The sequence below is a fragment of the Vitis vinifera genome, chromosome 2 (genome assembly GCF_030704535.1).
Source record: "Vitis vinifera cultivar Pinot Noir 40024 chromosome 2, ASM3070453v1".
Classification (NCBI taxonomy): Eukaryota; Viridiplantae; Streptophyta; class Magnoliopsida; order Vitales; family Vitaceae; genus Vitis; species Vitis vinifera.
Window position 1 is genome coordinate 2,355,464 of NC_081806.1, and position 24,745 is coordinate 2,380,208.

The following is a 24,745-nucleotide window of genomic DNA, read 5'->3' on the forward strand; positions in this document are numbered from 1 at the left end:
CCTTGGGCTGAAGGCGGCCCAGTGAGATTTCAATTGGGCCACCCAATTCAGAGCAAGCCCAGTCAATTTGCCACCCACGAGTTCTTAAGCCCAATGACTAGTATTTTTCGGTACAAAAATATTACTAAAATTCTTGAAAAACCTCTGTTGAGATATTTCTTGTTATTTTAAATTCTTAAAAAAAAAATTTAAATATTTAATAAAAAAAATCTAAAACATTCTTTAAACAAAGTACTTGTGTTCTTTAAATGATCCTTGAATATTTTTGTTTTATTCATAATCAATATCTAAAACCCTTTCAGCTCATTGAATGATAATTATGGATAGTATTAATTGCATTTAAAATATAAAAATTTATTAATGTTTTTAAAATTTTATACTTGACGATAATGCAGATTAGTTTCTGGCTGGGCTATACTATACGATGTGGAATGTCTTCTGAGTTCTGACCATTAGTGTGTGTAGATACGAGGGATAGAGTCAGATCCCAGAGGTCTGATTACAATATTTTTCTAAATGGGAATAATGAATCCAGCCTGACATAGTTGGAAACTTGGAGCCCATTTTTGACGTAATACATGCATGAGACCCTTGAAATAGAATACATATATATATATATATATAAATGACACATCACACATGGTTCCGATTAGATGATTAGTACTAAAGCTATCTACCTACAACCAAACTTGATTGCTTCGGACCATGTGTTTCAAGTATGGGTCATGAGCTTTGATTTGTAGAATCACATCCCACCAATGAGGAGGAAGGGGGGTCAGATGGTTTTTATCATATAAAGCATCAAGTTGAGGTGGGAATGGGATTTTTATATTGAGCAGCAGCAATTGGAAGGATGGTTAGAGTCAATAATGTAAGCGTACCATTGGGGCTAGCTAGTAGTACTATGACAACTCATTTTCAAGAATTTTCTTTTTAGATATGGAGTTTATGAAAAAATGGTATTCTCAGAAATTAACCTTCCTTGCTAGGTACTCACTTTTGAAGTCAATGAGAGCTAGCTAGCTAGCTAGGCATTAATATGAGACATTACCTCAAAACCACAACATCGGATATGAATATAGAAATGCAATTGTATGAAAGGAATAGGGACTAGAGAGAGACAGAGAGAGAGAGAGGTGAAAAGATAGAGCCAACAGAAGAAATATAAAAGATAGCCTGGAGGGTAGAGTGTGGGTGGTGGTGGTGGTCCGGTGGAGTCTGGAGGGTGTGGTCCAACACCTAACCAGATAGGACCATAGAAACTTTCCTTTCATTCATTTGGTTTTTCCTTCCCTTTTTTCTTCTGGGTGTTGATGAGTGAATGGGTACTAGTAGATTAGCTGATGATGCAATCCTCTAAAGCCTCAGATGCAGACAGGATTCTTAGAACTTGCTTCAAAGTTTTTATTATATTTTTTTCCCAAACCATCTTTATAATAACTAATAAGTATCACAAACCCAATCCAGGAGGAAAAGAAAACAAAGCCATCAAAGACAAAAAGCGGGGGGCAAATGGAGAGCTACGTAGTGGGGGAGTGGTGGCTTGGTGAGCTTATAGGGTAGGTGTGTAGACCCATTAAAGCTATGCATGTTATGGGACTTAGGAAGGGGTCCATTAATAACTCCAACAGGTGAGACATCATAGTCCACCCCCACACCCTTCTGCACATTGCTTGATTCATCGTTTGTAGCTGCTCCCATGCGCAACCTGCTTTGCATTCATTTTCATGCTCCCTTTACATCTTTTAAGCAACCTTTATTAAGACTGATAACCAATCAAACAGTTGGTTTCTCGAATTTTAGGGCTTGAAGAAATATGAGGTCTTCTAGCTAGGACACTGAAGAAATATCATGTAAAATATACATATAAAGCTTCATTAATAAAAATCTTCTTTGGGTTCATTGCGAGATTAGGTAATTCTTAAAATATTTTGGGGACCATATGTGGGTCACTCTCTATAATGAATACATATAAGAATTTTTATTCTAAGGAGTCAGGTGCAGGTTTCTGAATCTACTTGAATTAAACTAATATTAGTTAGAAACAACTAGTTAGGACTATGTAGATGGGTATGTTTCCTAAAGCAAGGCCATGATCTGTATGACATGATTCCATAAATAATTGACAGCCAAATGAGAAAAAGAGGCTCTCCAAAGGAAGAAAGGTGATGCAGAAATATTAACTCTCTCTCCCCAGAATCCGTGTCAAAAGGAATGGATGTGGCTTAGGACTTGGAGGGATTCCACTGTGAGAGAATATGGAAACTTTGTGGGCAACTGGCTGCAATCTACAATTAAATCTCCCATTTAAAGTAATTCTTTCCTTTATTGACAGCCAGATCGTTGGACCCTTCTTCCAAGTCGTGGTCATGGTGGTCGTCATCATCATAATCAGAATTCAGAAAGGCTGCTATCCATACACAAATTGCCCATCACTTCTCGGCCACCACTTTCACAATTTGATCCCACAAAATGTTGGGAGGGACCGCCCTTAGTTGGCCGATGTGGGACACCTGTAATATTACACATGTTACACATAAGGGTAGATTGTATGGGAATCCTTCAAGTCCTGACTTGTAAGCAAAGCAATCCACGGTAATCATAAAAATATATATTGTGCGATCAAAGCCCTCAACCCCCCAGTCATAATGAACAGTCCGTTAATGACCGACCTAGCTAGTGAGATTCAGCACCCTCCCAGTTATAAAGCTCATTAGCTATATCTAGTATTCCATGGCAACATCTGTAGTGCATTGCATATATGAAAACAAAATAATTGAGACCCACCACCTATGTGATGGGTCTCTTCAACTTGATTTTTTTTTTTACTAAAGCCATGAAATTCATTGTAATTGAAGGGCCTACATATGTTTCTATACTAATGAGGAAAGGAGAAGAGTGTCAAAATCCATCACACATTAAGCTGAACTTGGGCGGGTACAAGATGTATATTATTTTAGTTAATTTCTTGTTGGCACATATGGTTTTGGAAGTTAAATAATGTAGTGACCAGAAGGAAAAGAGACCCTTCTCTTCGACCTTGATTTGGTGGGACATATTAATTGTTTTGCATCAAATAAGGACACTAGTGAAACAAAAGAAATAACATAATATGAGGTCTGTAATTGGAGGATTACAACTAAAAGTACATGGTTGAGATCATAAAGCTGCTTGCCCTTTCACTAAAAGAAACCCCATCAGCGCAGCTGTAGTTTCAAGGACAACGTCTTAATCAGTCTTACCCAAAAACTAGGACAGAAAACTAGTACTGCAGATAAATTATTATCATTCAGTTATTCTTAATTAAGATTTTAAATGAGGTGAGTTGAGGACAATGAAAAAGATTAAACACAAAAGGAAGCATAGGCTGGAGGGTTAGCTCAATCCAATGAGGCCCGGGTTAGTGTGTTTCTTGGGATGCGAGTGGTGTTGGAAAGAAGGGGGGCACTGGGCCTCATTTCATTCAAGTCAAAAGAATCATACATATAATAAGCAAAGCGATTTCATGCATGTTGATTCCTTCAATAAAAAAACAAACGTCACCCTGGCTGGAGCAGATGACGAAAGCCCCATCCTCAACTATATGTACATTTGTATATATACATGTAACACATGAGGAGTCATATAATCATACTGTTAAGAGCCCGGACATTTCAAAGTAATTAATGATGCAATCTTATTTTATTGATAATAATGACATGTTACAAGAAATTAATGGGGCCTTCCATCTTACTCTAACCTCCACTAGTTTTGCGTGCGTCTGTTGTCATTTTAATTCCAAGTGGGAGACTCGCCCAACCACAAAACAGACATGTTGGGTTTTATTTACTCCAATAATTGCACTTATCTCTCTCATCATTTATTAATTTATTCATTAGTTAACTAGCTATATTGTCTTGGGACAAAATCATCAGCTATATATATAAGGTTTGTTTTTCGTTGAAAATTGGAGGGAAATATGGACAGATGATCAATGGTGTTAAGGCTGTGGGTGGAAAACCAAAAGCATCTATTCAATGGAGATTTAAGATCTTTCCTTAAATCAAGCAGTCAGGCTGTTGTTAAGACTTTAGGGTAGTTCTCAGTGTGGTCCGCCATGTGGTCCTATTGGCCGCCCACCTCTCTTTAGAGTAATGGGTAAGGAGTAAGGACTCCTTTTGGTTTTAACGATTTACATCAAGCAATCATGAACCCTAGTCATTTGAGGAGGAAGACGAAGAAGCAGATGAAGCTGCATAGCCTTAAAAGGATAAGAACACACGTAAAATGATGCAAAACTGCAAGATTAAATAAGCAAGCTGAGTCGGTGATGCTGATGAACTAAGAGGATATAGTGAATGTTAACTCAATTACCATATACATGGCTGTCAATTTGATGAACCCATTTAAAAATGAGTACTGGACGGATGGGTGGATACCCATTTGATGCAGTCAGGAAGAGACCCTCTTAGACAACTAGGGTTGAGAAGGGTACAGATTGGCCTTGGTTCTACAATCCCATTCTGCAATACATTAATCCAGGTGTACACATTGTCTTCCAGTGGAGTCCATCCGTCAGTTCTCTTGACAGGTCATGACCTTGCAAGCCACGGGCCATGGGCAGGTATTTCTGGGGACTCATCATATGTAAATATATATATATTTGCAAGGTACAAATCTCTGAAAATATATGCTATGTTGTTGAAGTTTTTGAATATTTATTTGCATGCAGCTCATGAATCTAAAATATGACATCATATTCATCATTAACAATAGTACCCTCCACCTCCAACATAATTCATTTTCCAGTAACAATGGGAGCTTAAAGTCTTCAAAATCAGGATGCTCAGAGACACTTTGTCACATTGTGGGTGTGATGTATGGGCCCCCCTCCGGGTTGCATCGTCTTCACGGTCCACGGGGCCTTGTGGACCTAAAAGCCTAAACCAACCCCATCTAAACCCCCAACTCATCACCCTTTTTCAAACATTTATTTAAAGGCCTTATTAAATTGTTACACGTTAAACAACTTGATATGAGATTACATTATCATCACATGGTATTTTCACATGACTGAATAGAACCCTTCGACTGACTACTAAAATATGAGTTGTTGGGCCCAAAGACTGATTATTTTATAAAACCATCAGGCACGAGCTCGGTGCGGAATTTCTTTCCCAGAAAGGAAACAAAAAAATAAAGTGATATAATATATATAGAAGGGCATGGTAAGGTGGATACAGTGTGTCACAGGATAAGTTTAACAACCACATCTAAAGGAAATGGTCCGAAACCTTTTCCCACTCGATTGGTTCCGTACAAAACAAAATGACAAGTCAAAACCCTAACCATAGTTACACAATTTTAAGTGGTGATGGGCTAATTAATTAGTTGAGAATTTGAAGCAAGGAGATGAGCCAGTTGCAGAATTCAATTAGAAGGTCGTGCCCTCAAAAACAGCTGGCCTTTTGGGCCTTATCGCAGAAAATATGAACAACCATCCAGGACGATGATTGGGACAAGCTCACATGAGCCCAATCAGATAATACGTGGGTCCCTACGTATAAAGACTCTAAAGACTCTGGGGACTCAAGACTTGGAAGTTGGAACAAGGAAGGAAAGAAAGAAAGAATAAAGAGAGAGAGAGATAATCGCCTAACTTGAGAAGCTTCCAGGGAGGCACCCACCCAGAGTCAGAAAAATCACGCATATACTGCTTAGCTCTATATCTCTGAAGGTCAACAAGAATAACAATCAACTCCCACTGCTTTGCGTCTTCCATGGCCTTCCCTCTCTCCTTCCCTCCTCCCACTCTTCTTGGTCAAACGGCAACCCTCATTCTTATCCCTCCTTTTTCCTACTTCTCTTCTCTGTCTAACCTACAGACCACAAGCTTAACGGCTTGTTGAAGGAGTAGTGGTGGTGTCGTTTTTTCCTTTTGCTTTTCTACTATTATTAGTTTCAATCAGGCTAAGGAGGGGGTTGGGAGTTGCCTTACCCCGAATACAAACACACCCACTTGCCATTTTCCATACATTTTTGTATTGCTTGATTTTGATTTGTCATTTGGTGTAGATCCAGCTAAAATCAGAGATCATGGATTTGCTGCCAGATAGAGATGTAGTGTGTGAACAAGAGCAGGTCATTAGAGGTAAGCAGCTTCCTTTCTCATACTCATCCTCACCCTCCCCATCGTCGTCTTCTTCTCAGTACAGAAACCTTGTTCCCCTCCCCAACGGAGGCGACCGATGGGATGCCCAAATTCAACGGGGTTGGTTGGGTCACCAAGAAGACGGGATGAGATGTTTTGAGGGTGGAGCCGCCTCCAAACTTGAGCTCATGGACACATCGCCTACAAATGATGAGGATGATGTTGTTGATGATGATGTCAGGCGGAGAGATTCCCAAGCCCTAGAGAGAGAGCATATGTTTGATAAGGTCGTGACCCCCAGCGATGTCGGCAAGCTCAATCGCCTTGTTATTCCCAAGCAGCACGCTGAGAAGTATTTCCCGCTTGATTCCTCCGCAAACGAGAAGGGTCTTCTCCTGAATTTCGAGGACCGAAGTGGGAAGCCATGGCGATTCAGATATTCCTATTGGAATAGCAGCCAGAGCTACGTCATGACCAAAGGGTGGAGCCGCTTTGTTAAGGAGAAGAAGCTCGACGCCGGTGACATAGTGTCATTCCAGCGCGGCGTAGGAGAGTCCGGTAAGGATCGATTGTACATCGATTGGAGGCGCCGACCAGATGCGCCGGAGCCCTCATCTCTAGCGCACCACTTCTTCCACCGGTCAGTCCCATGGAGTCCCTTGTTCCTGCAGGCTCCGGTAGCGGGAGGGGCCGTGTCAATGGGGCGGCAGCAGGTGCAGCTGGCGCAGCCCAACTACATGAGTCATCTCGGTGGACGGAACCCCTACGGCAGTGGCGCATACAGTTACAACAATGCGGTAAACCCATGCTCGGGTTCAGTTTTTTACCTTAGACCCACTGCCCCACAACAGGTTGGAATGGTGCAAGTGCAACAAGGTGGGGTTGAGCCCATGGTATTCAACTCAGTGCCGGTGGTCCACGGGAAAGCTGCAGCCAAGCGGCTGAGGCTGTTTGGCGTAAACATGGAGTGCCCAATATCGGAGTCGGATGAATGTGACATATTGTCCTCCACCTCCATACCACATGCGGCAGTGGCATCTCAGCCTCCACACCTCTCTTCACCTTCTTCCCATCATCATCCTCTCCAATTAAGGCTCTATAATGGTACTCCACTGCCCACGCTGCCGACCAACTTGCTAAACAAAGGGAAGGAGTCAATGTCCTTTGATTTGGATATCTGAGAGCAGCAGAGATAGAGGGAATGCAAAGACTTGAGAAGAAGAAGGAGAAGGTGGTACGGTCACTAGGACAGCTAATCGGTTATGGTTGCCATCATGAAGGCCTCAGAAAGGGAACAATGTGTCAGGTTCAGTGGCTGAATAAAGAGGATGGAGATTATGAAATACCCGTGTTGGGAGTAGGTTGTTTTTCGTTGTACTACAGAAGTTAATTTGGTTGAAGGTTTTTGGGTTCGTGGGGATCGAATTAGAGATAGCTGCCCATATCAAACCCTCTTCTTTTAACTTGTGTATAACACCATATATAGATATTAATATATATCTGCATAGATCCATCGTGCCCGTGATTTCACGTTTTCCTTTTGTAGGGCCTCCATGTATCCATACCTTGCTTAATTTTCCACTGAGTTAGTTGGCGAAATCTTTATTCTCTCTATTCTTTACCTGCAGCTACCTTAATTCTCTATCTTTCTCTCTATCTCTTTCTCTCATTCTCTCTCTTTCTCCCCCTCTCTCTCTCTCTCTACTGTTCTCAAGTGAGTAACAAACTTTCCTCCCTCAGTACATTACTAGCTACTTGATGTAATTGAAGGTTTTTTTCTCTCTTTTGTTTTTATTACTCTGCTAGGTTGTTGTTCTTGTCGCTGCTTCGTTGGGCACGCCCGCAGGTATTGCAGAGAAAGTTGCAGAGCTTTATATGGTAGCTTCCGCCTTAATTTTCTTAAACCTTCTTCCTTCTATCATTAATTCTTACAAGTCTGTTTAGCTGTTTTTGCTGATTGATATTCGTCTTCTGTCATCACCCATCTTAATTCCTCACTCCACCCTTTAAATGTGAGAGCACTCAAAAGTGGTAAGACCCATGAGAGGTGGTTTTGAAACTTTTGATGTCCAAATTAAATATGCTTATATATCCTTGCTAAGGAATGAAACTTTTTGTTGCCTAAGCCACATATTTCTTGTAATTTGTGAGTTACATATATAATTGGTTTACTGCATGCATAGATTTCCATATACTTGGATATATAGCTTGCTGCCTATGAGTGATTCTACTTTCCCCCATTGATCCAATAGTAGTAATTATATATGCACTAAAGATCAAATAGCTTGGCTTTGGAGACAACTGCCACTTATTACATAGAATTTATCACTTCCTCTTTGCTTGATAATGGTGGTCCACAAGTGATGATAAGTTCAGCTCATTCACCTCTTTATGGACCTAGTGGCTGCCTTTATGTTAGGTAGAGATTGAAATAGAGTGCTTACGGCTGTGTTCAGTTAGACAAGGAGGGTATTTTTCTATATATATATATACATACAAACACACACTTTCCGTTCTAAAATGAACTAATTCATCTAATTATTGTAGATCAATAACATATGTGGAGGATGTACTGCACAACCTCATCAAATAGTAGACCAAAGCGATCTCGTGAAGGAATTGATCATATATAGAAAATATTGATACAGTAATGAAATCCCTCCATTGAGGGACTTTTTATCTATTTTTAAACCTCTGGACAGCGACGTACTGATCCAAACGGTACCCACAAGAATGCGAAATTCCATTTCTTGTTGCCACCTGTTTTTAGCTGGTTAAATCACATCTGTTAACATTACTATTGGCCATTTTCTCCTTCCTTGTCGTATTGCTAAAAATTGCCTCTACCACTGGTTCTTTGGATTTGCCTTATCAGTTAGGGAGCAATTAAACAATTTGTTGAATCAAGCGTTTATCTCCCTATTTATCATTGTCTTAGTTTGTGGATTTCCCTCTTTGCTTTTGATGCTTTAAGTCCTTAATTCACAAATTAGAATACGTATCTTCGTGGCAGCTGAAGTAACAATCATAAGTTAGAACCTAACCTGAGCAGCAAGTTTTGTCTCGCCTAATTTAGAATTAATATTATAGTGCAAAACTCCTTCCTTCCGCTGTAGTATTATTCTGCCACTAAAAGTTCTATCTGATCTAAATCAAAGATTGTTTGTAGATGCATGTCACTGCTGCTGTATGAATTTTACTGTTTATTTGTATGCTACTATTAGATAGATTACATATATATGGTTTGTGCTAAAGTTTGTCCTTCTAGTGCTCCATTCAAAACAATTGAAAGCTCATAACGTCTTATTACTACTGTATTCAGTGAGAGCTAGCCATCCACTTGCTCACTTGAAGTTGTCTTATAATTATATATCTCAATATGTTGTACCCCTCCTTGCTTTTTGGTTTCACATGTTGTCTCACTATCATCCAGTTAATATATTTACTGTTCCTCATTTCATGTAGGATGCATATTTGATCATCATTTTTGTGAGTAGTAAGGAAGAACTCTATATGTTGGAAAATTTCCCAAATATGGGAGATTCCAATGAGGCAGATTTAACTAACCATGACATGAATTAGAATAGTGCAGCAATAAATGTCAACAGAATGATACATTGATATTTGTCCCTAAGAAATTGGATGTTACTGAGATAATTCTACTCAATTTCTTATAATCATATGTACTGGTACTTTTTCATAAGTTATGTCCCTTATTGAATAATTAATTTTGGATTTTAATCATCATTTAACATCAAACATATAGGTATGACTAATTATATATGTGTCATCACAGTGTCACTGGCAGTGCCTTCAATGCCATCAAAAAGATAGATTAAAGAAAAAGTGGGTACATTAAAGTACTAAATACTGTTCAAAGGAACTAGAAGCCTATAGAAACCAAGTAGGATCACATTTGATAACTTGTTTAAGAATAAAAATATCGAAGCACTAAGAAATGAGATGAGGAAATTCTGTTTTATGTCTATTTTAAAATAAGCTTGTAGAAGGTAAAGATCCAGTCAAATAATTGAATGTTGTCCTTATTGCAGAAACCAAAATGAAGTGCATCTTAATTGATTCAAAACTAGTGACACAAGCTCATAATAGAGTTTGAATTAGAAAAAAAAAAGACCTAAACTTGATATATAACTCTTAGCACATTAATTTCTATTCATCCAATTTTGTTTTTATACAAAGGAAATTCGCTTCTAGATGATGCTTGTATATGTTAGATAGCAAATTTTCACTGAGATATTATTAAGGATCTTGTAGACAGCACAAGCTTACTCAGATTATGCATGTTCTATAGTTCAGCCATTAACATTAGGTCTGGTGATTATTATCATCTCCAACACATGTTTTCTACTTGCACTTTGTTAAGGGAGGCATGGCATCTTTTGGTAAGAAAACTTTATGTGTAAAGCATTCTGGGAAACCACATTAGTTAGGAATGCTTCCTACTCATGATACAATTTTTACATGTAGGATGAGAAATCAGGATTACTAGAGGATAGTTTCTTAGATGATCTCTTGGTTTTTCTCCAGCTCTTGATGTGATTCATGAAGACCTAAGGTCATGAATTAGGCATAACTTGATTGATCGATATTGGGTATTGATTTTAGATTGTTCAGCTATATAGAGCAATGGAAGTGGGTAATAACCGGTTGGAGGAGGTCTTCTTTTAGGGAGATAAAGTCTCATATCAATCTCTTATATATATAACATCTTTGGCCAGATTTCCAATAGATGTGTAGGTTTATTTAGATAGACTATATATCATGTTGTTTGTGCTACAGTTTGATTCCTTGCTTCTATTCCATGCCACTTTCTACACTGATATATTTGCGGAAGATTGAATTTGCAGCGCTCAATTATTAGAATATGCATATTAGTTAGTTTTATTTGTCTAATTCTCCATTGCCTTGCCCTTTATATGGTTAATGCAGCAATGACTGATACATTTGTTTAAATGCTTGAATAAGCTAAACACTTTGGATGAGTTCAATAGAAGGTTGTTAAAGTGAGACTGAGAAAGCCTGATTCTTTCGCAATATCTTTGCAATAAATGAATACACTATCTTGGATCTGTATCAAATTTTAGCAGGAATTGGGATACCATTTCTATAGTTATCTCAAGATACATACAATACCATAGAAAGATATTGGTTACAAGATTTTCAAAGTGAGTTTTTCCCAGCTTCTCGGTAATCCCTGGATGCAATGCATCATCTATTATTTACTTTCAATTAAAAATAGGAAAAAGAAATGTGAATAGGAGAGAAGTGAAAAAATTGAGAGCACAGCGCATGCATCTACACAGGTACTTGATGTAGAAAGTCACCGTCCTTTATGGTTTTAGTTGGACTGTCATACAGTGAAAGGACAGACAACTGCCATTCATGCTCCATGGATGACGACTCTCTCTCTTACACAGACTCTAAGACTCATAACATAAACACCAAGGTAAACGTGATGGGCCCCTGGTTCCAGAACCTGTATAAGTATTTTCCATTTGTATTTGTATTTGTATTTGTATTTGTATGTGTATGTGTATTTGTGTATGGCATCTGGCATCTAGTGAATAGAAGAGTTGTAGGTAAATAGGGCTGCAGTGAGTGGGGGTCAGTGCTGGCTAGGTCAGGGCTGCCACTGTGCGGACGACTGATGAGGTCTCTTCTTCCACAACCATAACTCTGGTCACACACCAGACAACCCTAACGAAACAGCCCGCAATCCCACAGTGCCTTCATGCATTTAGAAACTGCTCTATTCCTTAAACGGCATTTCTGCCTCTCACTATTTACATGCGTCTTGTTTGCCACCCATCATCCATGTTGCTCAATAACTTCACAAATCTCAGTTGGGTTTGCTTATTTTCCTTTTCTTTTCCAACTTTATGTTTAAATAAATTTGGAAAGCCAAAGCCAAAGCCAAAACCAACTTGCTTAAGTTGTCTAACCCAATTTTTAGCCTGCTCGATCATTGTGATTATTGTTAAGAATGTTTAACACATCAGGGAAAATTTGACAAAATGATACCATGTGTTAAAGCGGTAGCTATGTGGGTGTTTTGGGACGAGTACTCCATGTGGAAAATTGACAAAACAAATTATGAAATTTGGATTCTGAAAGTGAAAGAGAAGACATCTGAGAGTTAGATAGGACTTAATTATCAGACAAACTATTTAGCCTGCATGGCATGACCCAAAAAAGGAACAATATTCACGGTAATTTATTCTTTTTGAGAGTGGGAAGGATGAGTATATCCTTCGGCATGGTAGTGTATGATTGACGGGTGGAATGATTTGATGGCCCATGCCAACTCATTCATATTTTTGTTCATTTGTTTCGCCAAATGAAAGCTCCATCCCAGTTCCCACATAGCAACGATGAAGGGATAATCAATAATTAGCAACGAGAAGTAACGAAGCTCCTTAACAATGCGGAGAAACACAAGTTCACCTGTTGCGGCTTCATCACGATCACACCTGTCCAGCTGGTTGAGAAAACGATAAAAAAGCAGTAGTCCCATGTAGACGCTAGGAGTGAGCAATCATTCATCAAAGGGGATCATCCATCTGCTGCAATAAGCAGAGAAGCCAGTCAGCTAGATTCCTACGCCCAAACCTGAACTCAGAAGAGTCCCCACTCTGTTCTCTAAACAGGTGTCTAGCTTAGGGTTTAGTAGGCGTAATCAATGACGACAATAAACAAGGCATACAGACATATAAATAATAAAAACAATAAAAAGGAGTTATCCTTGGATATACTTCGAAAGTAGGACGCGTGCAATCTAGCGAGGGTAGTAGAGTGCATGGACCACGTTGATATTTTGTTTGGATTTAATGCACCACATTCCCGTGATCTTTCGGATGGCTTCTTCCCCCATTCCCCACCTCCTCTTCTTTATTTCTCACCTAAGAAAAAGCCTCCCTGGAAAGTGCCAAAGTTAGTGAGAGGTGCCCTCACGCTTTTTCTTTGCTCATCATCATATGTATCCCACTCAGCATTAAGCCCAACCAAGGGCTGTGATCAATTCCCTCGTATCTGCAACCAAAAAAAGAAGGAAAACAAGTGGGAGTGGGGTTGGGGGCGGCGAAGGAGAAGTAGGTAGCGGCTAGCAGCATCAGAAGAGGAAAAGGAAAAAGGGTGATGATGTGTGAGGCTAGCTATGTGTATGGGTTTTGAATTCTAATTTCTTGTGTGTAGGGGCATGCATGCATTAACAATGACAGTCCAAAGGGGTGGGCAGCAGATCCCAGAAAACAACCGCAATAATAACCAAATGTTAGGGATGATAGGAACGGGTCATGGGGGTGCACACCATCCATAAGAGCCGTAAAGATACATCAAACATGAACAAGGAGAAGAAGGAGAGGAGGAGGAGACAGTGTTAAGGGCGGGACTGCTCTGACCCACCTGGATGGGATGGGGCTGATTTTGTCCTTCACTCCCCACCTTTCCCTTTCCCTCTCTCTTTCTCTCCCTCATTCAATGCCGGGTTCCCAGTTCATGCTAAGGTATCTAAACTGCAGCCCCAATGTTTACCCATCCCCCCTCTTCCCTCGCTCCACCACCCTCTCCTTTTACTTTTCCTTTTATTTATTTATTTATTTTTTTTATTTCCTCCATTTTTGCCCACACTCTACTAGCCTTTGATTTTATTCAGTTCATCCTCTTTTTATGTTCCCTTTTTCTGCCTACCTTCCCCCTACTACCCCCCCTCTCAATTAATTTATAATGTGTATGTACAGTTTCTCCCTACGAAACATCATCTTGCTTTGGTTTTCCGTAATTAAAGTGAGACAGAGAGAAAGATGAAACACAGTGCGGGGGTGAGGGGATGTGGGGGTACCATGTCTTGAATGGATATAAATTTGCCAAGTTAGAGGTCCCCACGTCATGACTTGTCGCTTTTGTCTTTGTGGGTGAATAATTACATGGCTTGTCCTTGTACTTCCAACTATGGTACTCGGCATCTAAGCCCCCTTTGTGTTTGATGTGGCACCAGTCGCAGTAAATGTGAGATGAGCGATGTTCTTAAATGACCTTGTTTCCCCCAACCCTCTATCTCTCTCTTCCCATTTCGTATCTCCACTATGTCTATATATGTATTTTCTTTCATTTTCCCTTTTTGATTCCTTTCCCATCTTTTCCTCCGGGATGCTGGAGGTGGAGGCCATGGTTTTAATTAAAATCCTTCTTAAACTGCGCCTCATCTCTTAATAACAGTCACAGTAGTTCGATGGTGACTTTTCAACAATTAATTACTAACAGCAGCCTACTGTGCAGACTGTCACAATATTATTTAGATATAAGGGCAATAATACATGCATACCTCTCTTGTTTTTCTCATTTGTGATCCTGTGTTACATTCATGGATTTCATGTTTCTTAGGCCCTTTGTGGATCAAACCATGAGGCCCAAGGATGGCCGACCCCAAGATAATTTTAGCCGATAATCCTTCAAAGTCTTCATTGGAGAGAACATTTTGGGCTACTGCATATGGATGATCTATTTGACTACATTATACCATCCAGTGCTAGCAATATTTAGAGCTAGGGTTGATATGTATTTGAGTTTTGTCCTACCCTAGCCCCATGAACATGAATGCATGTCTAATACAACTGAAAAGTCTACTTCATGGACTAGCACCCAGGATAGGTAGGGCTTACCCATAAACTAGCTGTCTATAGTGAAGTAGATAGCAGAAAATTGATATTGAGAAAAAGGAAACATCCAGTTCGGAAGGTCAAAAAACCACCCCTTGTCCTCAACCAGGCGGCAGCAGCAGCCATACTGTTAAACTAAAGTCCTTCCGGGGAATCTTCAGATGTATTGCAGAATATATAATGCTTCGACACTTGATCTGATTTGCTGCCAAACAAGTCCTCTAGCAACCTACAAACATTTTATTTTTCTCATGTCTATATGGATTACTAGCTAGTTTCCTAGCCCAACTTTTGATGTGGCTTATCAATTAGAATATGATAAAGCGTGATATAAGTATAACTTCAACTGCGCTTTGTCACAGTGGAACTATCCAGCTAATTGGTTTCCCAACCATAGTTTAAACACTCCATTTGTGAGTCTTTCATTGGAATTGGAATTGGACAATATAAAGGTCAAAAGTACTAAAAGGGCAGAAAACCCACTTTTATTCCATCCCACTAGCTTTGCAATTGGGCCATCACGTGAATCATTTGAACTTAATATATTTTCAGAAAACCCCAAGTTGGTCTCTGTTGAAGGAATGGCTTTTAAACACCAACCTCAATTCTTACCTACCTAGGGAAACTGATTTGGACCTAAACCTCCAACTGCTCCTTCCCTAAGAGATCAGATCATAATTATGCCTGCTGCAAAGTGTCCAAACCAAAAGTTCTGTTGTTTACTGTTGATCAAGTCTTTTCATCTCAAATCTAGGAAAAGTAAAATTAAACCTGCGATTCAGATTTGAGCTTAAACACAACGTAGATTAGGTATGAGATGAGGCCCTAAAAGACTAATTACACACAGGCTAGACTCACGCTACACGATTCTAAACTATGCTTCTAACACAAGAGACCTGGTGTGACAGATGGACTGTGGAAGGCTAGGAGCTTTCTGGGAGATATGGAGGAAACCAAATGCTATTTTCTGCTTGGGACTATTGGAAACTCAAAAAAGGGAAGCTTCTGGCCTTGATCATATCTCTCCAGCCCAACTGTTACTTGGTAGGAATCACTGTTACAACCATATTAAGAATTCGGCTTTGAAATTGAAGGGATTATCAAAAGGGTGTACTTGATTTGTAGGAGCTTGTCCATTGTCACCCATGAGCTAGACCAAAGCAATTAATGTTGGTTTGATCCCATCATACCAAAGCAATAGTGTTACCATTTATTCCCAATTTGCACCACAAATATATGCAGGCGCTCTTCCTTTTAAGTTTGAAACGAAACCAACAATTACAGGCGAAGTGTCCATGTATATATACACACTGTTGGACTGAGTACATTTCCCGACCTTTTCAACTGATTACAGACTGCACAGTACTGCATTTAAGAAATGAAATGATCGACACACAGCTTCCTCGAAGGATCCGAATTAAACACACAGGTCTAGGCTAATATCTATATATATATATAAAGGGAAGCATGAAAGCAGATATATGGGGAGTTACATGAGACAGCAAGCATTAACGTTGTCGTCATTGAACATATTGCTGACCTTGTCGTCTCCACGGTGAGTGGGTGGAATGGTCCCATGCCTGTCGGCTACATTGTAGCCATGCCTCCAATAGTTGTAACTCTCTTTGTAGTCGTTGGTGAGATCTTTGAAATAATCGTTAGAGGATGTGAAGTACAAAGGCGGATCCGGGTAGGGCCAGAACTCAGCCCTCTTCCCACTCCTCCTCACCGCCTTTAGCACCTTGTTCCTATCCACATACCCAACTACTGTTACCTTTTCCATCCCCAGATCCACCTCCACAGAATCTACTCCTGCGTACATGCCATCATAGACCCAACATGTGAGCTATGGTACATATCGATATCAATCAAATTGTATACCAGTTTTATTAATTAAACCCATGATTTGAATTTATTATCTTTATAGATATACCTCTAAGCTTGAAAATGGCATTTTTAACGACTCTCTCGCAGCCGGTGCAGCACATCCTTACTTTGAGCTCCACAGTCTGTAAAGCAAACACGGTGCACAGTCATAGATGCTGTCTCCACAAAAATATACACGGTTTCCCTCTTTTCTTATATATATTCCTTTGTTCCCTTCTGTTCCTTTTGGAAACCTTTCTACCCTGGCGGTTATAAGAAACTAAAGGGATTAAGAAAAGCCAATTTTTTAGTTTGGACTCATGACATTATTGACCATGGATTCTTCTTTTTGTTCAAGAAGCTAGGCCTTTCTTTTTGTTCTTTTACCTACGCCCTACTCCAGGCTTGTAAAGAAACTCGAGCCATGGAGATTAACATGATTTTTGAAGCTTAATTGCCACGCATATATGGATGAAGCAAACCAACACTTCTCATTTATGTCCTCTGAAAAGAGTTTATCATGTATGTTGGCTTTTAATCAGCTCGGCTCAGCTCATCAGCTCATATTCAATTGATCACAGATGCATGACCCTGTTCTCCAACACAAGCCGGGGCGTGTTGGCTTATAAGTTTATATTAGGACATGACAAATTTGGTTTTCATTCACAAATTCATCTTATAGCTAGAAAGGATTAACAAAGTAATATATCTGGTTAACCCTCAGATAGTTGGATGAATATTAACACATGCTAATTATTAAGAAGAATACTTCCGTACTCCAATTCTATAAGAAGACAAAATAGAACTTCATGCATGGTGCCTAAAAAACGAAATACAGAGAGAGCACGGTGCCATAGGTTTCTTAATTAGCATGTTGAAAATGGAAAACCCAGTTGAAAGCTGAAGCCAAGCAAGAGATACCTCAATGGATCAAAAACAAAATACTTAGGATGAAAGCGAACCTGCAATGAAAGAGGTCGACCCTTGGGCATCTTGAAGTTGATGTGGTCGATGCCTTTGTGGTTGTCTTGATAGAGAAAGTAATTAGAGCATGTAATGAAAGAAAAGAAAGAGGCCAATCGTCTCTCTAGTGCGGTAGCCATGGCAACAAGTCCCTTATTTATATACCTCAAGAAGCAAACGAGAGAAACAAAAAAGAGGCATGCCTTGGAAGATATTCCTGTTGTAGGAAGCCATCGTTTCCTTAAGTTATAATCTACTATCAAATATATTCTTTAGAGGTGTATGATGTTCCAATTGAGGAGTTTCTTGTGCCCAAATTCGTTGAGGGACTTGAGATAGCAAGATAAGGTGTCCCACATAATTAAGAACCCTTGGGACAAAGGAATGGCATCTCAATCCTCACATTAATGCTTCAAATGTGGGTCAACCTAACATGACTGCTGACAGCCCAAAGAGAATATGTGGATGGGCTTAAGGAATTGGAAAGATCAGTTTTGATGCAAAGGGAACATATATTCGTAAAAATCTCTCCTTTTGAAAAATCTCTGCACAACATGCACCATTTATCGACAAAGCACATCAAAGTTATATTCCCATATTGCTATAACTTAGCCTCTATGCTACCCACGTTTTTACATTTTCTACAAACCCACCCTTCGAGAGAAGAGAACCTTTTGATTCTATTCCTTCCACAGTATAAAATAATTCGTAAGGCACCTCCCTTTTGAACAATTATTAACTAAGCGTGTTCAAAATGTGTACACGGACCATGCATGTTATGCTCCTTTCATGCAATGAGACTAAGCCCCAAATTCTCAATTGCATCACCACCATTTCTTTAACTATTTCCTCTGAAAATTGCTTAACAATTGAATAACCTTTTGAACAGTTTATGAATGATACTCCCTTAGTGCATGGGATTTACGATTTGTTTATATTTCAAGGTTATCCGCCTCACTAACTCCCTATATATCCATCTCATGACGCCAATGGTATTTCTTCCAAGTGCTTGCTTACCCAATTATTCTCGGTACTCAATGGCTGGTATAATTAATCTTATTCCATGCTTTCCTATTATTTTTCTGATTCTTAGTTGTACAGGCCCTTTTTCTGTTTATAATTTTTTTCTTTTTAATATTATCTAGGGCTAGGAGCTGAGAGAGCAGAATATAGCTTTTCTCTATGACAAAATTCTTGAAAAGATATATATATATAGCTAGAAACCCCTCAGTGTGTTGCAACATAGGTTTTTGATAAGACAAGATTGTGCGGCTTGCATGACAATATAGCTCGACAGTTCAGTACCACAAAACTATAAGATATCCTAGTTGGATGATATTATGATAATAAAGTGGGTTTTTCTAATCTAACTAGGCTAAAGGTGGGTTTGGGGTTTTTCTTAAACCCCATATCCAGAAGGGTTGGGTTTAGCCTTTTAGGTTCCCTTATGCTCATCCACTTGCCAAAATCTTTTCCTGGCCCACTTACATTCTAGTCTTTTCTCTAACATTTCAAATCATGTTTCTTGAAATTTGATATTTAAGTTGAGATTGGTCTCATAACTCAAAATTGCTCCCTTGCTATAAAGGGTATGACCAAGTGCTATGTGCGTTCTCTTTATTGCTAGCTTCAACTATACAACATACATGTCTTTTCACTTACCTTAATTTGGTCTTCAATCCATCCATTGCGAGATTCTGCCTCTAACCCAATTGAGATGGGTTGGGATTGTTTACATTGCCCCCTGGCCTGCCACCTCAAATGGATGTCAAAATTACTAGATCCTTCCAGCCCATTGTTAATCATCCAACATTAATATAATACACAGTTTAAAAAATCTTTTCTTAAGTACCCCACTTGCAATATTCTATACGGTTTTATCATTCAAAATTGCCCTTACTGTGGGCGAGAGCCCATTACTGCGAGGGTGCCACGTATAAGGCCCTCTATTATTATTAGCTTTAACCAAAAGCCAAATACCTCAATCCACTTCATATTAAACCCATGGTTTGAAATGTCGCAAAATTTTGTCAAAATATCGCTAATTGGTGAGGGTCCACATGATACCAATTAGCAATATTTCAAAGTTTATCGCGAGTGTTCACACTAAATATGTTAAACTTCGTTATTAAAAAATAAAAGAATAAATTAATTATAATTATTTTATTTTAAATTTAATTTAATTGATTAATAAAAAGTATAAAAACCAATATTATAATTTTCTTTATAGGTCTTTTTATATCATTTATATGATAATTAAATATAAATATTAAAAAAATCATATGCATCATTATTTATTTTACATTATTGAATACATTTAAATTAAATAAATTATAATTTTAATATTAAATATATCATAATCTATCTCATTAATCCTATTTTTTTTTAAATTACTATCACTTCACTTTTAAATTTTTTATATTTATCCTTCTAATTTTGAATTTTTTATTTTAAAATATTAAAAATATAAATTTATTCAAAAAAAATTAAAATATATAAAAAATAACAATGAAGTTTTAATATTTTATAAATTAAAAATTAATTTGATAAGATAAATAATAAATTATATATTAAGACCAATATAGTTTTTACAGATATTTTTCTCTTTAACCATACTTGTGTCAATTACACTTACAAAATAATTTTAATATATGTATTTTTACTTATTTTATCATTTTTTGGAGTTTTTTTCAAATATTTTGAATAGTTTTCGTCTTACCGATATTTTTATCAAAATATCCACAAATATTTCTCCGATATTTATAATATATTCGTAAAATTCAAGTATCGATATATCCATGTTTGCTGATATTTCAAACCTTGACATTTAAACCTTGGGCTTTTACTTAATTTGGAAGCTTTGGCGGTGACACTTGACACTAGATGGTAGCAAATTCTTTAATTGTGATCATTTTCTCTCAGTCCAATATTTGAAGCAGATTCTTCATATAGGTAATTGTCACGGGCTAGAACTTTCCCACAAATTTTTTGTGTTCACGTCGCACTTAGAAGTCCTTTAAGCCAACCTACTTTAACCCGCAAGAGATAGTATAAAGAATAACACACAAAGAAAATTTGAGGTTATGGAGCTTAATTCCTAACTTGTATTTTATTCATTCTTTAAATAACAATATAAGATATAATTTAACAAGACTTTTACAATCCTTTTGTTGAGTACATGCTCTCTCTCATGCTATGTTTTAAGGAGACTCTCCCTCTCATAATCTCTCAAAGAAAATACTTCAACCCTATTTTTATAGGTGTGGCACTAATCACTCTTATTTTAATTAGGAACCAACAATCTTAGTCCTACCCAAACTCTTATTTATAAGTTGTGTTACCAACCAATACTCTTATTTGGACTAAGAGTAAGCAATCTTAGTCCTACTCATACTACACTTACAAATAAGAATTTAAACTGTTACTCAAACTCAAGCCACAATAACACTTTGAATCCAACTCTAAGATTTCAAATTTCTTCAACCTATTCCTTATCTATTTGAAACTCCTCATGTTTTTGTTATTTGCATTAGTCTATGTACCAACTCTTCAAGTTACTGGTTTATGGTGCAACATGTCTTCCTTATACTTATCCCAATGTCAAGATGTCTCTCTTGTGTCCTGCCTCAAATATGTCCATTATTGTGTCTTAAGTTAGTCCAATCATGCACTTGAATCAACCATGCATCCAATTAGCTCATTGCATTAAGTAGATTGCCTCATGCATCTCTATGCAGCTCATGTGTGTGCCAAGTCATCCCTTGGTCTACATTTAATGACTCACCTCTAACCATATAGATATTTGTCCACTCTAACCTAAAGAGCCCCTCACAGCTTTAAAACAAGTTTATAATATTAAAAGAAATTGATACATATATAGTGCTAAAAACTTTTTTTTTCTGTCCAATGTGGCATATCACAATCACCCCTTATATAGTCATATCCTTATTATATCTCATGGAATTATAGAACCAAACAAATAGACACCCCTTATGGGGTTAAATAAACCTTTACACTAAGGTCAATGATCAACTCTAATACTATTTATAATGATTTGTCCCTAACTATGTAAATATTATCCGCTCTAAACCCAAATGAATTATCATGACTTTAAAATGTGTCTATAATGTTAAGAGAAATTCATACATATATAATGTTAGAAACTTTTTTCATTATTTGATGTGAAATATCATATTACACCTCTTGTAATATGTCTCACTAACCTAATGTAGCGTTCTAAACAACCTCTTACATGTTCTCTCTGTAGCCTATGTGTGTGCTAAGCTCTCTCTTAGGTTGTACACCATGCAACATGCTTCACTAACTTCTTGCAACATCCAATTATGAAAATATAGATAATCATGGATATATCAGTACTTCAATTTTATGGATATATTGGAGAAATATCGTTGGATATTTTGATACAAAATATTGATGAGCCAAAAATTAATTAAAACTCATAAAAATGTAAGAAAAAACTCTTACAAATAAACTTAGAAATGTAATAAACATTTTAAAATTGTTTTATTGAAGAAATTAATGCATACATAATGTAATTTATAATATTCAACAATAATGTTTATAACTTAAAAATATATTTTATATATATATCTATCTAATTTGGTTATATTCAATGATATAAAAAAATAATAATACATGTATAAATATTTTTTATTAAAATATTGATAATTTTATTTATTTTGTATTTAGTTATTATACAAAAGACATGATAATTAAAATGAATTTATTTATAATAATTTGATTCTATGATATCTATATATATAAAAAAAATATTTTATATATATATATATATATATAGTATTAAGAAATTTATTTTTGGATACTATATATAATAATTTTAATGTTATATGTATAAGGGTATGTCAATAAATAACAAAAATATAAGCTGGGTGGGTGGCACAACATTCCCCTACTCTAAGGTGACGTCTTGGTTCAACCTCTTCAACCATTACTTTTTAAAATTTAGTTTTCCTAATAGCAGCGCTTGATGCATGCGTGTTGGGCAGCTGGTCAGATGATGTGACCTGGAGCCGATTGATGCAGCTGGGCGGCCGATTAAAGCAATTGGGCTAGATGACGTGACCTGGGCCCATAACAACGTGAAGCGTGCAAAGCGGCTGTGGGGGATTTTAGGCAATTTTTCCGAAAAAAATATGCAAAAAAAACGCAATCAACGAGGATTAAATGAAAAAAAAAGGACTATTTATCGTATATCGATATATCAATAATTTTTTTAATGAATTTTGATATATCACCACTTGATATCATTTTCATATCTCCCAATACACGATATATCATTAATATTTATCAAAATTTTCGTTCATAAACATATCTAGGTAACTTGTTGCATGTTCTTTATATAGTTCGTGTGCATGCTAAGCCCTCTTTAAGTCCGTACACCTTGTAACATGCTTCACTAGCTTATTGAAGCATCTCTAGGCAACTTACCGCATGCTTTTTAAGTAACTAGTGTATGTGACAAACCCTCTCTTAGTCCACACTTCTTACAACATTCTTTACTAGCTTGTTGTAGCAGCTCTAAGCAACCTGCAAGTTTCTTGAGCATATAACCCACCATGCTCATGTGTTCCCATCATATCTAAGGTCATGTATGTGTCAAGGTAACTCGCTCATGCATCCATTTTGTTACTATTATGGCCTCATGCCTTGCCTAGGCCCTCTTGTTGGTTCAACAACCAATCATAACATTGCATCCATGACTCTTAAATCTTTACATACATGGCATTGTACCTTTGTGTCAAGTATAGGCATTACATTTGAGTGGACTTTGTTGTTGCCTCATTGCATATGGCATTGCACTCTTATGCCACCTTGCCTCAATTACAGGTAACTCATAGAGCCAAAGTGTCCACTCATAAGGTATTTGTGTCATATACTCCAAGTCAAGGGGCTAACAATAATCTATTACCTTGAGGAGCCTACAACCATATCTGTTAAATCAAGATCATTAATATATTCAAAGAACTTGATAATATTAAAGTATAGGTTAAAGTCATTATCAAAATGCGCCAAAGTCAAGTAACATGCTTTGAGCCATTTCTTGATTAGAACAAATATAACAAATTAAGATGTCACTCTAAGTAGGATATTTTCAAGGAATGTATATAAAAATTGGCCAAACATTAACTCACAAGAGGTCAAATCAATATGTTAACCCTAAGACAAGGGAAGGTAAGTTGATAAGCAAGAAATTTCAACTCACATAAGGAGATGAAATGGGTTTAAAAAAGCTATAAGGAATCGCCTTCATGAACTAAAATATGGAATGACTTCCCTTATCCTTTATGTAATGAAAGAAGGAGTGACACCTCATTCGACAAATATCATTTCTCTTAGAAGTGATAGGCATACTCTTTCGATATTCATTTGACATTATTGACAGGTTAGTCTTTCATGCATGCAAAGCACATGACTTCCAACTTAACACTAAGGTATACGTATTGATATAAAATGCACATATAATAATATAAAACACACGGAGTCATGCAACCAAAGAACCATCAAGTATACATAGCAACGTGTGCCCCTAGCAATCCAATGTATCCCATTGCAACAATGTGACATAGGCACATAGATTCATGTGGTGCGTGCAAAATCTTAGGATGATGAAAATGATGCAATTTGTGACGGAATTTAATGACCATTGGAAAATATCCCAATTCAAATTTGGCTTAGGATGATGAAATATTCATTAGGAAACATTTTTTTACCATTGGATCAAAGACTTTCATAAAAATTCTCATAGAATCAAGAATGAAGTTTTCATTCTATATATGTCAGATCATGAATTAGTAACTGCATCCAATCTCCAAAAAAAATCCCAATTGTTTCTATTTTTGGAATGGAATATTTATGGAATCGTCTGGATCAAACCTTATTACATGGTATTTACATGAGATTCCTCTTTCTTATTCTTAAGCAATTCCTCGAGAAGACTTAGTAGATCCATGATTTATGTTTCATCTTTCGGGGATCAAATCTACTTGTTAAATGGGAGGAACGAACTATTAATGACTTTTTGAAAAAATTAGTAAAAAGTCATTGATAAATTGAAGATATTTGGCAATAT

The 24,745-nt window shown here is 37.4% G+C and overlaps 2 protein-coding genes and 1 long non-coding RNA gene across 3 annotated transcripts; 1 reads left to right on the plus strand and 2 right to left on the minus strand.

Moving 5' to 3' along the window:
* Nucleotides 1–5,567: 5,567 nt before the first annotated feature.
* Nucleotides 5,568–7,729, plus strand: LOC100266710 (B3 domain-containing protein Os03g0120900). Its single transcript, XM_019216849.2, has one exon. It carries the CDS (start codon nucleotides 6,076–6,078, stop codon nucleotides 7,309–7,311), a length of 1,236 nt encoding a protein of 411 aa, XP_019072394.1. The 5' UTR covers nucleotides 5,568–6,075; the 3' UTR covers nucleotides 7,312–7,729.
* Nucleotides 7,730–12,229: 4,500 nt separating this feature from the next.
* Nucleotides 12,230–14,319, minus strand: LOC132255111 (uncharacterized). The gene is made up of 2 exons (XR_009467707.1): nucleotides 12,904–14,319; nucleotides 12,230–12,714 (listed from the first exon to the last, which is right to left on the minus strand). It is a non-coding gene; the product is annotated as an uncharacterized LOC132255111 (long non-coding RNA).
* A 1,695-nt stretch (nucleotides 14,320–16,014) lies between these two features.
* On the minus strand, nucleotides 16,015–17,921 carry LOC100261608 (uncharacterized). Its single transcript, XM_002277841.5, has 3 exons — nucleotides 17,634–17,921; nucleotides 16,739–16,814; nucleotides 16,015–16,617 (listed from the first exon to the last, which is right to left on the minus strand). The coding sequence occupies exons 1-3, from the start codon at nucleotides 17,772–17,774 to the stop codon at nucleotides 16,295–16,297; spliced, it is 540 nt and encodes a 179-aa protein (XP_002277877.2). The 5' UTR covers nucleotides 17,775–17,921; the 3' UTR covers nucleotides 16,015–16,294.
* Between the last annotated feature and the right edge of the window lie 6,824 nt (nucleotides 17,922–24,745).

Bases quoted from the DNA above. Each gene is read 5' to 3' on its own strand.
- LOC100266710 (XM_019216849.2), top strand. From the start codon at position 6,076: ATGGATTTGCTGCCAGATAGAGATGTAGTGTGTGAACAAGAGCAGGTC.
- LOC100261608 (XM_002277841.5), bottom strand. From the start codon at position 17,774: ATGGCTACCGCACTAGAGAGACGATTGGCCTCTTTCTTTTCTTTCATT. The intron at 16,815-17,633 runs GTTCGCTTTCAT...TTTGCTTTACAG, and splicing joins GTCGACCTCTTTCATTGCAG to ACTGTGGAGCTCAAAGTAAG. The intron at 16,618-16,738 runs GTATATCTATAA...GCATGTACGCAG, and splicing joins TGCCATTTTCAAGCTTAGAG to GAGTAGATTCTGTGGAGGTG.